Raw genomic sequence first — 16,448 nt, 5'->3', positions numbered from 1 at the left:
TTTTAGGCCTCTGGTGAGAGTAGAAGAGACTTGAAGGGGCTGGTGGAATTGGGGGGGGGGGAGGGTTAAAAGTGGCATTTGGATGAAAAGTGGTACAGTACACTTTCGTCCTCAGAAAAAACCCAACCTCATATCCATGTAAGAAAGGCACAGGGAGACAGAAATGAACACTCATGTATTATTTTCAATTTGATTTTTGCAAATGGAAAAAAAAATGTATAAAATCCATCCAAATATTAAACAAGATACAGGAAGTTACAAGATCCAGTTTTACACCAATATAACAAATCATTTCGTAAGAAAGGTAGGGGGAATTCTAAAGATGTTTTATCAACATTGTAAAAGCATGAAGGATTCAAAATCAGTGAAGAAAGGGCTGTTGAGGAGGGGGGGGGGGAATCAGTGAGAATTGCAATCAGAGAAAAATTGCTATCTTTCCAACACCATAGCAGAGTGAAATTTTCACACAGACATACTGGGCAGATGAAGGCTGTAATCCCAGGGGTGGGGTGGGGGGATGTAACCTGTGGCCCTCCAGATGGACTTTTGTCAGCTCCAGCCAGGTGAACCCACTATAGGGGTGTGTGGGACCTGTGACAAATCACGATGTGGGGCCCCTCATTGCCCTCACCTTGCCCCTTTTCCGCTTCCTGGTGATGGTGGCCATGGCAGCCCCTCTCCTGGCTTAGTTTTTGTTGTGGTGGTGGTGGTGCCACCACACTGAAAGCAGCAGCAGCAGCAGCAGCAGTAAGGCTCTTCCAGCTCCTTGCATCCCCTCTAGGAAGGGAGGATGTGAAGAGCCTTGGCAGGTTGACAGGAGGGCTTGCCAGGTGGCGGTGCTGCTAGCCACGGCTGCCAATAACAGATGAAATCCCCTACCAAATGGCATGGCCTGGGTCAGGCTCCCTCCCCACCACCACCACCACCACCAAAGAGATGGCTAGTGGTCGGGGATGATGTGAGTTGTAGCCAAATAACACCTGGAGGGTCAAAGATTCACCATCCCTGCTGTAATTCTGTATCCTTTTACCTAAAAGTAAACTCCATAGAATTCAATTAGACTTACTTCCAAGTAAATATGTGCAGATTTGTGTCATTTAGTCACAGTGTCTTGATATGACACTTCCACATTTTTCAAAGGTCACCCTTAAAAGATCACACATTATTCCAGCAACAAAATACCCTCCCCCAAACTGTAACATGTAAATTCTTAGTGTTTATTTTAAGAAGTGCAGCAAAACCTAGAGAACACACAGCCAATGTGCATTCATATCTAGGTGATATAAAATTTACAAAGCATGCAACTAATTATCACTTGATTCATATATCAAAGGACTATTTGAGGTCTATTGAAATTATAGATCTTGCTGTAGTTCTCAATGTCAACAGCATATTAAAAACTACTACTAGCAGTATTTCTGCCTTTCCCCCAATCATTGCAGGCACACACAAACAATTGTTTTATACTTAAGATTGAAATGCACCTGTAGAAAACATCTGTGCTGCAGCCTTGTCTCGTTTTTTACAGGGCTGTACCTATCCTCCTTGGCAAATGTTGGCAATCTAAAATAATTTTAAAGATAAGCAAACAATTGAAAAATATGTACAAGGATTTGGATTCCACATACTGAGGGCCAAGTCCTATGTTCTTGGCATTCGTGTCTTTCAAAATTATGCTCATCCATCCAGGTTACTGGAGTGCCTCATTCTCTCCTCTTTCAATCCAGACATTCTAACCTGGGCAGGAGGTGCAGTAAATGCTTCAAAAGGCAGAAGGAAGTAACAAAAAAATGCAGCAGTAGATAGTGATCATCATCTTCTGCTGCATATTGCAGTTCTCAATTCATTCATTCTGCTTTTGTCCTGCTGCCTTATGCCATCTATAAATGCTAACACTGTTCAGTTTCTGAAAAGAAGAGAAACCATTTTAACATCCCAGAAGATTAATAGGAATAGATTGTTCTATTTTCCTGTTGTTCTGAATGATCTCAATATCCAGGCTAGGGTTTTTCATGCACAATTTTTGTCAAAGACAACATGATTGTCCATTTTGATTGAAAAGAAAAATCTACTTTGCATAATTATTTTTCGCCTTGACCAGCACCTGTGAGAATTTAAAAATAATTATACTAGTCAGATCCATAGGATTTGGTTTTACAACAAAAATCATTTTCAGAGGATGTAGTGTAGGAAGCCCCACCCACTTGTCAATGCTGCCATCTTTCAAGACACACACAGTGCAATCTGAACCTTACACTTGGATGGCTGGCAGAGTAGTGGGAGAGGGCTAGAATGCTGCATAGATTCCTCTCTGGTGGCTTTTGACAGCAGAGAGGAGTGTTGCTGGGGGCAGGGCTCTGCCATAGCTGAGTTCCAAGCTATGCCAGGCAGATGGTCATCTCCCACTGACGGTACTTTCGATTGCAGTAGGGCATAGAAAGCCCCAAAGGTGTGTTTCAGGGCTGGTAGATCTTTGGATGTAACACCAGGTGGGTCCTCTGCTCCATACCTCCCCAGCCCCTTGTTAGGATTGCGCTACTAGATTTGTTTGCTCTTTTACAAAGTCTTCAATTAACTAATTAAAGTGGCATGTACCAATGGAAAACGATACAAAGGAGGAAAATGGATAGCAGTGACGTTTTTATTCTTTGCTTCTTCTCACAGGACCTGGAGGAGAGTTGCTTTGTTACTGCATCTTCCCTAGCTGGATCTTCTTCCAGGCTTCAGAGGCAGTGAAAATACAGGAATCAAGAATCCCAGCCACTGTGAAGGTTCCTCCAACGATGGCACAAATCTGACATGTTGAAAGAAACAAAAAAACGGGTTGGTGTAGGGAAGATCAAGTTGGTCCTCAAGCGTACAGAGGTCCTCCTTGGTTTCCATTTAGCTATTTTCAGGCAGCCTATAGAATCGTAGAACTATAGAGTTGGAAGACACCACAAGGGTCATCTAGTCCAACTGCCTGAAATGCAGGAGCCTTTTGCCCAACGTGGGTCTCAAACCCACAACCCTGAGATGCTCTACTGACTGAGCTAGGAAGAGACCTAAAGCTAAGTGTAAGATCATTCAGAGAGCTGAGCAAGAAGTAGAACCCCATTTCCCATATTCAGATCCACAGCCTATGCATAAATACCATGACCAAAAAAACGTGACCTTGTTATTAGTTATCACACCCCTAAAGAAATCCTCACTACTCTAGGCTCAATCCTCCATTTTCTACCCTTTAACTTTTGTCATAAGAACGTAAGGTGAGCCTGCTGGATCAGGCAAAATGACCCACCTAGTCCACTATGGGGCGTTAGGGGAGGGGTAGTACCTCTGGTAGTACTTTGTGCTCCTCCTGGGGCACTTTTGGCTCCTAGAAGCTGCCCTAGGAACGGCATTTGGAGAATGAATTCACTATTAGTATATTGGATGTGTTTGCAACGGGTGTGCTGATCCTATGATGAATTTCTTTCCTGGTTCTCGCCCAGGGTCCAACAAACTCTCACAAACGTCTCACAATGAGAAGAGTTCATGGAAACAGCGGACATCACCCTAGTCTCTCTCTTTCAAGACTTGCTTTCTATGGGCAGGCCCAAGGTGGATGGTACTTCCTCAGGCCACCCACAGCTGTGTCCCATTCAGCTGCACTCCCCACACGCAATTCCAGGTACAGCATGTTTGTTGAGTTTCCCAGGGGATGGGGAAAGTGCACCCCACCCCCACTCACTGCTCTTTCTTCACCCTCTGCCCTCTCCTCCTCCATCTTGTGAGCTTAATCACCACTCTGTGGCTTCTTCTGCACACTGAACCCTCGTATCTTCTTAACTTCCTTATCAGTTATCTGTTTCTAGTGTGCAAAGCACCATACAGTCCTTATCTCAAGCACCTTCATAGCAGATTGATGTTGGGAATTTTTTCAGATTTCCCAAATGGGGAAATGATTATGTTTCAAGGCAAATCCAACACTTCAGCCGCTATATTTAATAGAGGACGAAGGTGAATCTCCCTGTGGACCTCAGCAACTCTTACCATCCCTTGGCCATGCTGGCTATGACCGATGGGGGATACCCACAGTTCCCCGCCCCGGACAAGTGAGATTTAAAATGGATAAGTAGCAAAATATAAGCAGAGTTAATCCAGGTGAGAAAAAAGCTCAAGAAATTCTCAAAATAAAGAAACAGGAGGTCAAGGATCATGTTCTAGGGACAGTAAAACTCAAGAAGAATAGACTTTGGACAGATGGGAAACAAGACATTCAGGAAGGAATTACTCCTTTGAGACTGCAATCCTGTGCACATTACCTGAAAATAAGTCCCAATGAACTTAATAGGAGGAGATATTATAGGACTGGGCTGTAAAGCAGATCAATAAAATGAGCTGTAAACCTTTCACAGAGGGGAAGCCAAGCCCCCTTGTCACCACATAGATCTATTAGCATGTGACACAGGGGACAGCAGCCAAAGAGAACAGTGGCCAAGTTTGAAACGAAATTAGGAAGCATGAGTAAACAGGACTTTAATAGCAAGCAGCAGCAGCAAGGGAGGAATTGCTCCTTTCTATGTGTATTTTTAACTTAGGCATGTGTGTCCAATGAGCCCAGCAAAATGGGAAGATGTTTCAGTTACAAAAAGTCTAGGTAAATTTATTTTCCGCAGCACAGCTGACATTCTCAGAACTGAAAACCACAAAAAAGGCAGAGGAAATAAACCCCTGTACAACTGAATTTCTATTTTAAAAAAGAAATGGGTATGGCTTCCACCATCACTCCTCTGTTTCTGCTATTTCCCTTGCCCCCACCCTGTTCTCCTCTTACAGTGATGCAAAGTTACTTTTCAGGGAGAATGACACCAGAATGAGTTGGGTAATTTCAATCCATGCGGATCAGCTGACACAAGACGTTTTATACCGCAAGTAGGGAGGAGGGAATGTACTTTTTGCATTGAGGGCAGGAAAATATGACTTCAGAGCAGCAAATACAAGAAGAAAAACACACACAGAGAAAAAAATATTCATCTGTGCGGCTCTGCACCACTGATTACTTATGACTCACACATACCTGGCATCTGCTTAGTCTCTGCCTTCCCTGCATGCACTTAAAAAAAAAATCAAAGGTGGACGCATTCAGCAATTGAGAGAGGGGAAGGCAGAATCTTCCTCCTCCTCCTTCTTTAAGAGAAATAAAAACTCTCATCAAAGAGGCTAGGAATGAGGTTTTGTGGTCTAGACAGCTGTGCCTTGTTGGTTCCAGAAAATAAGGCATGCAAGTGATGCATCTTTTAGTGCTTGGTGCTGAGCGCTCACTACTCAAAAGGACAACAGATGGTCTCATCTTACCCATTTTGTACTTGGCTACACATATTTTGGTGGAATTTCCTGCAAGACTCATCCCTGCCATCTTTTAGACGTCTCCTTAAAAAACTTGTGTTATTCAGGCAGGCCTTTGCAATGTGAATTTATTTTTACCAACCAGTGTTTATTGATGTATTTACTGACGTTTTTATTTATCCAATTGTAATTTTGTATGCTGTATATCACCTTGCTGTGTTTTTATAAAAGCGTGGTCTATAAATGTTTTAATAAATAAAAATAAAATAAATCCAGAAGTAGTAGACAGCGGATAGGTGCTCTCTCATTCCTCTTATATATAGCCAGCAAATATGTGGGTACAACAACACTTTTGTTTAGTGGCGCTGTTCCTTCCCCAACTATTTTACTAACAGCTTTTGTGTGCGCCAAGACAAACCCTTTGTGTGCCTTAAGAACAATAATGGAAATTGTATCCAAAACAGCCAGTCCACACATTTATGTCACTCCTACTATAAACAAATACACACAAAATGCCACAGAGCCGCACCCAGATGACCAGGCATACATGAACATCAACACTATCCCTCCTGACAGCCCTGCTTAAAGTTCCCACAGAGAGAGACACTAAAAAGGTCCATTCCCTTTTGAGGTAACAATAGGAAGTTTTACATTTCCAAACCTGGATAAATTCTCTCACGGCCTGGTAGGGTCTTTTCCCACCTATGGTCATGAGAACACATTTAAAAACACTTCAGTGTTTCTGTGACAGTTGTATGGGTGCAGCCTGGTAAACAAGCTACCCAACAAAAGAAACAGCAGGTGCTCCTTCCATGGGCCTCCTTTGTAGCTTTTAACTAAGCATCTGCTGCTTAACAAGATTCAGGGTGCTTCTGAGGCCTGCCCCTCTTGACAATAACTCCAGCTGCCACAAGTGGATAATCTCTGGCTGGGCCAGAAGGCTGCAGCCTCTCCACAGCAATGACGGCTAGCCAGTCTCCAAGGCAACCATGATGCAGAAGGGCAAGCGGACAGCGTTAGCAAAGACTGGGACGGCAGGAGTGACGGCGGCCCAGAGAGCCATTGAGCTGGGCTGGATAACTACATCTTAATATATAACAGCCCCGCCTGCCCCACTCCAGTGTCCATTCTTAAAAAGATGGCTGGCATCTCAAAATGGTGGAAGTGCGAAGCTTGCGTATACAAGGCATGAATATATCCTGATGGGCAATTTCTAGTAGCAATAGAAAAGGGCTGGTACCATTAAAACAAGGCACTTAATACCAGAGCCCAGACTGTGCAAGAGACAAGAGCTCTTCACCTGGATAAAGAACTTTGGTCGTCGAGTTCGGTATTATGGTTCTTTTCTGACCTTGTCACATGAGCTTCACTTGCATGCACACATATATAAGACGTGTCAGCTACGGAGAAATAGAGAACATGATGTAATGGAAACTTACTGTTGTGATGAACCTGTACAAGGGCTGTCGCCTTTCTGTGTATTTCACTGTGATAGGACTCAGGTCATAGCGAAACCAGATGGCTGGAATGATGCGGCCTGTATGGCTGTATGCTACGTACTCCTGAAAAAGATTCATATAAGGTAGAACTGAGTTATAATCTCCATTTGGAGAGGGTTTGGTGGTGCCAGCTGAGAACCAGGGGCTTGCTTAAGATTACCTAAGGCAGGGATGTGGAACCTTTTTTCTGTTGAGGGTTGTATTCCTTTTGGGATAATTTCTTGAGGGCAGAGCAGAATCTGGTGTTGGCCAGAGTAAAAAGAGGCTGGGGCATCTCATTTTTTATCTGTCACCCCTTTTCCCTCTCGGATTTTCCCTCATTGCCACTCACGTGAAATTAGTCAAAGAGTCATATGTGGCCCTCAGGCCGCAAGTTGTCCACCCCTGACCTAAGGAGCTCATAGCAGAAATGAAATTTGAACAAGGAACTTTGTAGTTTACAGATCAGTCTCTTAGCCACTATGTTACACTAGCTCATAATGGATTAGTGGTGGGACAAATGACCAGCTCATTGGACATTCTAAAATGTCTGCTCAAAATGGCCATTAATAAAAGGTAAAGGACAACATAATAAGGTTACTATCTTATACTAGAAGTAGAGAGAATCATGCCTGCCCCTCAAAAAGAACCCTCTGGCAAACATGAGACTACCTCGAGACTGGGAAGAAACAGTTTCATTTTTTCCCCTGAATCCCATCCAATTGGGATAGATTCAAGCAACCTTTCTGCCCCTTCCTGAGCTTATATTTAGCAGCCACCCCACTTGGATATTCATGTACACCCAGCCCACATTTGGAGACCTTGATGTATTAAAAAAAACAGGATGAAAAATTATGAGCAGCTCAATATTCTGAAAACATGTCACATCAAAAGAAACACCATGTGTGGGTATCCATCCCAAGTTATTCAGGCTGGAATGAAAAGAGTAAGCACACTAAAAAAGTGTTAACCTCCTCCACTGGAAAACAAGCCATTTTGCTCCAGACCCTCAACCTTATATTGCCTTACTGCTTGAAAAGTTAGGAGCTGAGGGGTAAGTAATGCTTTAGGAAGGGGCGGGGAACCTCTGCCTCCGCAGACAGCTGAACTACAATTTCCATCAGCACTGGCAACCCTGGCATGACCAGGAATAGCGGGAGTTGTAGTTCAGCAACATCTGGAGAGCCCAAGGTTCCCAACACTGGTTATATAGGATTACCGATAGCAAACCAAGAAGTAGGAAATAGGTGAATCAGTCTGTTTCCAGTCTGTGTCTCTTTCACAGGTATCCACCTGTCAGTCCATTCTGTCCCATTCTGCGTTAATCAGCTATGTAATAGCTACATGAAAATGCACATCTGAACACATTTCAAAGTGTAATTTCGAAACCAACTTTCTCTCTAAATATGCACTTCTAAAATATTTTATTTCAAAACAGGAAATCTATTTAGATACAGCGTATGTATCTTGGTAAGCTTTTTGAGCAGAGAACTGCATCTGGTGGATTACAAAGTTTCAACCTAGGAGTTGTGCATCAGATCAGATCAAATTCCTCAAACATCCTTAGTATGCAATGGCACCTCCGTTTCATTATCAGTTCTTCGCTTTTCCAGCAGGGGCTGCTATTACACTCACTTCAAGCACAAGGAAGCACAACCGAAGTAAGAGCGACAGTGGAAATGGGACCTGCAACAGAAGGCTCTTCCAGCAGGGTGTGCTGCATCAAGCACTTTCTAGCAAAGGATATACTACTGCATGCTTACCTTACTGGCTACAGTATACTGGTATGAGTACCGTTGCTTGCCACTCATGTCTTCATACACCGTGGGAACAATTTTCAATATATAATCATAGGATGCAAGGGCTGCGTGAACAAGAGAGAAAGCTGAAACCCCCCAAAAGTCACAGCACAAGACTATGCTCAGAAACGCAATCCCTGAAATGGACAGCTTTAAAAGTACAGCTTTTTCTTTTTTAAATCGAAATTGGCTTAACCCAGTCAATTCATTATTTGCAGAGAACAATACACTTTTGTCCGTCTGCATTTTCCTCAGCACAGAAGTCGTACCTGACCAACACACAGAAGAACATACTCAGTCCACAGATATGAAGGTACACAAACAAGACTTTGGGAATGTGCCACAACCTTTTTTTTTTTTTTAATTAGCAGATGTTTCAAGACACTCACTGGACCTTTTTGATGTACTGTAAAAAGCTGGTACGGGCAACCATTGGCAAGGACTATTCTGAGTTGGCGCTTACAACCCTACTATAGTTTACCAGAAGCAGTGGCACCCACCCCCAACTTGGACAGTCACTCCAGAATGAATGGGGCACAGTTGTGGGCAGTCTGAGAAGTACCACCCACCTTGGGCCTGCCCAGAAAAAGCAAATCTACAGTGAGAGACTAGGGCGATGTCTGCTGTTACCAGGAACTCTTCTGGTATCCCTGCATTGCAGGGGGTTGGGCTAGATGACCCTTGGACCCCTTCCGACTCTAAGATTCTATGATTGTATGATTGTTGTGAGATTTTTGTGGGTGAGCTGAGAGTTTGTTTAGACAATGGGTGAGAACCCAAAGGCTGACAGGGAGGGTGCGTCAGAAGGAAAATGAATTATATTGATTGATATATATTAATAACATTGTATTAACATTTTCATATGTAACTGTGTATTTTTGTAACATTTTGTTTTAAGTTGTCTATTGCTGCTTCAGTTTTTTTGTATGCTGCTTAGAGATATTTTTAATATATTAAGCGGTATAGAAATTAAATATTCAATCGATCAGTCAATCAATCAATCAATCAATCAATCAGAAAGATACTATGGTCAATGGTATCAAAAGCCACTGAGAGATCAAGGAGAATTAACAGGGGCACATTTCCCCCTATCTCTCTCCCAACAGAGGGCATCCTACAGGGCGACCAAAGCAGTTTCTGTGCCAAAACTGGACCTAAGCCCCAATTGAAACGGATCTAGAAAATTTCCGAGGACTGGCTGATAGGATGAGCACAATACTCCAGGTTGGAGAGAGGACTGGCACACTATATAGTTTATTTCCCTACACTCAGTCCTTCCCATTGGGATTAAAACATTCAAGCACTATTTTCATTTCATATATTGTATCCTTGGCAATGGTTGCTTTCATGGATAATCAAGCCAAAAGTAGGAAAGCAACCACTCGGTCTCAACAGCACCTGACAGCACAGAGAAAGAATGTCCTGGAATAATGCCTTTTAATACAACTTCATGGGGCAGAGGGGGAAATAGGGGGCCAGAGTTTCCCTCTGCTGTGTGTTTCATGGAGTAGGAAATACACTGCAAGTGGTGCTAAGATGTAGAGCAGCACATTCAGACTGCAGAAGTGTTCTACATGCCCAATTTAGACTAACTCATGACAGCCGATAAGTAAACACCAAGGAAGGAAATACCAAAAATTAAGATGTTGGTTAGGATCAGGCTCATTTCCTGGCTATGACACAGATGCTCTTAAAAACCTTGCAAGTCTGTCTCTCTTTGCCCTGCCTCCTTTCTGTATCTAGGTATTTATATCAAATATTTTCAAGTTACTTTTCCACTAAAAGTCACCAGAATGGTTATATACAGCCAAAATTAAACTGCTAAGAAAGAATACATTAAAAAATATGGAGGGTAAGGAACAGCCACAGGAGGGCCTCTGAAGCTGAACTTAAAAGATCAGTCAGGTTCACATAGACCACTCAGTGCCCAAAGTCTCTAGGATGTTTAGGAATCCTATGTCCATGGCGGAGGAGCACACCAACACTTTAGAAGACCAACTGTTCCCCGTAACTTTTGTTATAAGCAGGCAAACTATGGTTTTTTTTTAATCTGGGCCTCTCTGTTCTATAGCCAGGGAAAAGGGGAAATCAAATTAATTTATCCCTATAGCCACTGTAATATTATTTGATAACAACCCAGCTATATAAAGAACATAAATAAAGACTGTAAGAATTTTCAGAGGGGTGGCAGTGCTAGTCTGCTGTGACATGGTAAAAAGATAAAGGTGTCTGATGACACGGTAAAAAGACTAACAAGATTTGACGCGTGTTTTTGTGGACTAGAGTCCACTTCGTCAGATGTATGCAGCGTAATCCTCAGTTGCAGACTACATCGGTCTATCTATACACACACGCACCCCAAACACGCACACAAAGGGTGGGTCTGAACAGACACAACGGTTTCCTTTCCCACTACAGATGTCAATTACCTCATCATTACCAAGCTGATTGTTTTATCGCCTATGACTACCGCTGTAAAAGGGTCACCGTGCTTATCTTGCATACATATATTCTAGCTCTAACTGGATTGTCACTGTCTGCCCTTTTTTGCATTTCACTTCTCTATGACCTCACTGCCTACTATTCACTCCCCACCCCCTCCCACTTATCACCATGGATGCCTTTCATTACAGCCTCTAGTTCACAAAAAGTTTATAAAATTTGTTAGTCTCTAAAGAGCCGTACACTCTTTGGCTGTGTATATACACCATACATTTAAAGCACATGACTCCCCCCCCCCGGCAGAGGCTTGGGAACTATAGTTTACTACTCACATGGCACCCTTGACAAACTACAGTTTCCAGGATTCTTTGGGGAAAGTCATACCTTTTAAATATATGATGTGTACACAGTTTTCATGTCCCTGGAATTAAATAAAATTTGGCTAGCTCCTACCAGTCTTGCCAATCAAGGCATCTTTACTAACCCCAGATAAGACCCTGCAAAACACAGTGTACGTACGGTTTGAGCTGAGCTTGTCTGCTCCCTCCAACGCATTGAATGCTCCATGAATGTTCTGGACCTGGAAAGGGAAAGAGCATAGAATTAACTTTTGTATTACGTTTGTTCTTTTATACTTCCAGAGACAACCTAGCTTGTAACAGTGGAAGCTTCAACACTGCAGGTAGAAGGAGAGGCAAGGAGCTTAAAGTCATTTTGTGCAATTTAATTTGATGTTATCTCTCATCCTCTCTGGGCAATAGGTTTTTCACATTTGCACTGACCTTGCATGTGAAATATACTACAGTGCAGCCTATCAACACAAGTAAAGAACTTTGCAAATAGCAGAGCTCTTTCTCACTCTTTTCCAATAGCCCGAAGCCTATAAACCATCCAATATAAGAAAGAACCTCACAGACCAACAATGGGACCTGAAGACAGAAGCCTTTCTCCACCTAACAAGTAAATAAATAAATAAACAATAATGACAATGCTTTAGTGTATTCTTGTCTTTGGAGCAAATTATTTTTAGCAGGGAGCTTAAATGCTGTTTTAGAATGATTTTATGTTGTGTGTGCTTTTACATAGGCATTCTTATTAATCTAATATGACAAATTTAATAAATTAGAATATTTTATTGTTTTAAACTTTGTGTGACTATCTTATGTTTAATGGGTCGTCAATAAAAATCAAAACATATAAACAATATAAAATTAATGGAAACCCACAAAACACCTCCTCCATTATTAGTACTCACATCACCCCCAGTTCAGCTTCCTTGTAATTACACACAAGCCTCATGCAATTACAACAAAAGGGGCAAGTGACACAAGGGTGACAAATGTAACTGGATGGCACATCTGGGTCTTCTGTGATGCTACTCAAAATATTAGCATCGAGAGGCTTTACCCTGTACCAAGCGGCACAGTGACAACTGAAGGATTATACAGAAAGATGACTGCAACTCTTTCTCACAGGACCTCATTCACAGATGTGCTATCAGAACAGCTTAATAAGAAGCAGCATTTCTGAAAAGAGCTGATCTCAGCTCTACGGGTCAGGGGAGTTCATCTTCCCCCAGGAGGGCAGAATTATATGCACGATCTTGTCTGAAATATGTAGCATTCATCAAAGATAGCGTGCTAGTATTAATTCAAGGCCATTATTTGATTCAGGTCTCATGACTTCAAGTCTTGAGGATAGAAAACCAAAAAGGGTTCTTTTGGTACAACTTTAAGGTAGCTTTCTTTCTCTAATACTTACTTTCTTACTTATTAAATACTGTATTTTTTGCTCTATAAGACTCACTTTTTCCCTCCTAAAAAGTAAGGGGAAATGTGTGTGCGTCTTATGGAACGAATGCAGGCTGCGCAGCTATCCCAGAAGCCAGAACACCAAGAGGAATTGCTGCTTTCACTGCGCAGCGATCCCTCTTGCTGTTCTGGCTTCTGAGATTCAGAATATTTTTTCCCTTGTTTTCCTCCTCCAAAAACTAGGTGCGTCTTGTGGTCTGGTACGTCTTATAGAGCGAAAAATATGGTACATTTATATCCTGCCCTTCCTCCCAAAGAAGCCCAGGGCAGATACAATTACATTTTTATTTTTTAAAAGAAGCACAATTAAAAGCATCTAAAACATTTAAACAACAACAGACAACGTAAAACATTTTTTTAAAAATTAAGAACATATGTGACCAAATAATATACTGTATCTGACTAGACCCACTGGAACAGAAAAGTTTTCAGTAGGTAGAGCGAAGGCACCTACCTATTGTCAATTACGCCCTTACAAAATTCAAATGATCAATTCCCCTCCCCTTCAGAAAAGTCAGCTTTCATCTAACGCTTTCATCTAACGCTCACGATGCACAGTCAGAATAAGTAAGAGTAGGCTAGATGGACAAACAGTCTGACCTTTTAAGGCAGGTTTCTGTGTTCACTGAAGTAAAAAACTTCAGCATGGCAGTAACTGCTTTCCCCCCATGCCATAATATTCTACAGGTAAAACGAGCAAGGCAACCGGCACGGTGAAGGGCAGGTGTGGGAGGGTGGCCATGCACATGGAAACACCAGCTTGATTCAGGAACAAAATGTACACATAGGCAGCGGGTATTTTCTGAAACCAATTTGGAAGGGATGGGTTCAGGTAAATACCCATTGCAGAGGTGTGCCTGAGCATTACATAATGGAGTCACTCCCAAGGTGCTTTAAGGAATGTGAAGGCAAAATCCCACTGGATCTTAAAAGCTGCTGAATAACGCTGCTGGTTCTGTGATGGCGTTTTGAGGATGCGTCCACATTTTTAGCTTACTGATATTGTTTTTAATGTGGATGTTGTACATCGCTGTTGTAAGGCAAGCTGCCTTGAGTGCCCACAGATGGGCCAAATAAGCTGATATTTTAATGGTTCTCATGGAAGCTAAGGGCAAGAACCAGACGAGTGTTAGAAAGGTTTTTGAGGAATAGGTGTGTGCGAAGCAAGTGTAATGAAATGCCTGTGTTGATTAGCCAAAATTGCAATGAGAGTATAGTTTTAAAAGAATGGCTGGTACGTGTGGTGAGTAGGTGGTGATGGCAAATACTACTGCAACTCTTGCGAAGTGAAGTCTTTGAAATGTAGGTGAAGAGGGTGGTGTACAGTGAGACATCCCCATTGTGAAACTGAGAGTTATGTAACAACATTACAGAGGATACCGGCCACGGGGCAAGTATGTGCTTTTCCACAACCAAAGCCGATTAAAAAGAGAGAGATGGTAAAAGAAACCTCTCTTTCCAGCCTCTGTCCTCCGTAAGAGCATAGGAATAGAGGAAGGATTGTAGCAGCCATCCTCAAACTGAAGTCCCCATTTTGCTAGACTACAACTCCAATCCTCCCAGGACACTGGCCATGTAACCATTGGGATGATAGGGGTTGTAGGCATCAACATATGGGGACTTAAGTCTGGCGAAGGAGCACTAATGAGTGACATGGTAACGTTCACAACAGTTAAATCCAAACCTCAGCGGTATAGCAATCTCCGCCGGCACCTGGGGTGGAGTACTTTTTAAGAGATCACCCAAAGTTGTTCAGCTTTTTTGGGAAATGTTGCCTTGGGGAACACTGCCTAAACTTAGCTGGCTTCTTGAAGGACAGGCAGTGGCTGCACTCATTCCGCCTGGCTACCCCTGTGACGCCCTGCAGCCCCCCTGCTGCTCTCCGTGATGGCTGGTGCACCCTGCCCCCACTACTGAAAACATCTAGATTTGGGGAAGGGCATGGAAGGAGACTGTCTGTGCTGACGACTCCTACTTTTGACTGAAATACTTCTCTTCGGCAGAGACAAAGCAGTGTCTGGTGGTTTCTCCGACAGTCCATATTCCCAAGGATATCACTCCCATATGTGTCACCAAGGCACAACCACACATATGTAGTAGTGTGAATGTCACCTACTATTCCTAAGATATAGGAATAAATGCAGAACAGAAAATAAACCAGGCAGCGAGCATCCCCTGGCAAATGTGAATGGGCAGAGAGCCCACTGAACAATTTATAGAATAAGGAAGCTACAGCCTGAACCCTTTACACTAGCAAATGATTTGAAGCATTGCAGCATGCTCCCGCCACCCAAAAATGCAGCCCACTGGCTTGTTTTACTCGTAATTTTTATTGGGTTCTCAAAATAAAAGTACAGAGCCTAGCAAAGAATAAAAAAACAAGAAACACAGAATATAACTGTCAAGAAAAGGAGGGAATGGATGGTATGCAATCCAACATAAAAAGGCTGTTGCTACAACTGGTGCTTATTAATGTAGTTGTACCTCATAAGTCAAACGGAATCCGTTCCGGAAGTCCGTTTGACTTCTAAAACCAAGTCGCATCAGCTGCGTCAGCCGTTCGGGTTCCAAAGAACATTTGCAAACCGGAACACTCACTTCCCAGTTTGCGGCGTTTGGGAGCCAAAACGTTCAACTTCCAAGGCGTTCGGGATCCAAGGTACAAATGTATATTGTATCATGAAAGTGGATTTTCATGGTATAATATGTATGTGCTTATAAGCACCAATCAGGTATACTTCTTTATTTTCCGGGGTGGGTGGGGGAAGCAGCCCTTTCCCAAATACTTTTATGTCTCACAGTAGATTATGTCAGACTAAAAATGTAACCTCTTCACCCTCTGGAACCTTTTATGCCACATATGACTATTCAACAACATACATAAAAGTTTAACAGTTAGCAAGTGCAGCTTCTATTGCATCCTCTTAAGAGATATCTTAACTCAAGACTCACCTGTAACCTGTCACCGAAGGTTAGTTTGTGGATGACATGTGTCATGTCAGGATTCTGAGGCTGTGCAGTGGCACTGTGTGTCGATACGTGAAAATTACCTGGAACCTAAAAGCAGGCAAGAGTTCAGCATTTGTTAAGCTTTCAAGTTCTCAACACAGACTAAGCTGAATGATGGGGAACACAAGGCTAAGGCTGGCAACTTACATCATTTGGCCTCCAACATCTATTACAGAGCAATAAGGTTTTAAAACCTTACAATGCTTTCATCAAGGAAAGGGGTTAGTCACAGGCCAGATTCAATAATCGTCACAATAATCTACTCTCAGTCTAGAAGACTGCTATAATTGACCACTCATCAAAGGCTCAGAGATCTGGAGAACTCTTGCCTCCTCCCCTCAATCAAATGAAATATTTGTCAAGCTCCACCTGAGGCTCCACGATGGCTGCAATTTTGCATCAGCTGCTGCACTACAGGAGTAATACTGGTTCAAGATTATCACCCACCACATAGGCCTGAGCTCCTGGTTCTGCACTCTAGTGCTAAGCTAGAAGGGTGGTAAGCTCCACCGCCACCCCCCACAAGATAGGAAATGGCTGTGGGAAATATATCCTGCGCTAACACTACTTCTGATATAGAGCAGGCTGCACTTCTTGCA

The 16,448-nt window shown here is 42.7% G+C and overlaps 1 protein-coding gene across 2 annotated transcripts in view; it reads right to left on the bottom strand.

Moving 5' to 3' along the window:
• Positions 1-2,623: 2,623 nt before the first annotated feature.
• ERGIC1 (endoplasmic reticulum-golgi intermediate compartment 1) overlaps positions 2,624-16,448 on the bottom strand; it is a 66,635-nt gene continuing 52,810 nt past the window's right edge. For both annotated transcript variants that reach the window (XM_082212971.1, XM_082212972.1), the window contains exons 6-10: positions 15,793-15,897; positions 11,549-11,609; positions 8,552-8,652; positions 6,750-6,872; positions 2,624-2,794 (exon numbers count right to left, since the gene is read on the bottom strand). In XM_082212971.1, the coding sequence (XP_082069097.1) occupies positions 2,687-2,794; positions 6,750-6,872; positions 8,552-8,652; positions 11,549-11,609; positions 15,793-15,897 (498 nt within the window). In that variant the 3' untranslated portion in view covers positions 2,624-2,686. The remainder of the gene's footprint in view (positions 2,795-6,749; positions 6,873-8,551; positions 8,653-11,548; positions 11,610-15,792; positions 15,898-16,448) is intronic.

This window comes from Podarcis vaucheri (assembly GCF_965113315.1).
Source record: "Podarcis vaucheri genome assembly, chromosome: 2".
Lineage (NCBI taxonomy): Eukaryota > Metazoa > Chordata > Lepidosauria > Squamata > Lacertidae > Podarcis > Podarcis vaucheri.
Note: the sequence above shows the minus strand (reverse complement) of the source record. Positions and strands in the feature narration are given on the sequence as shown.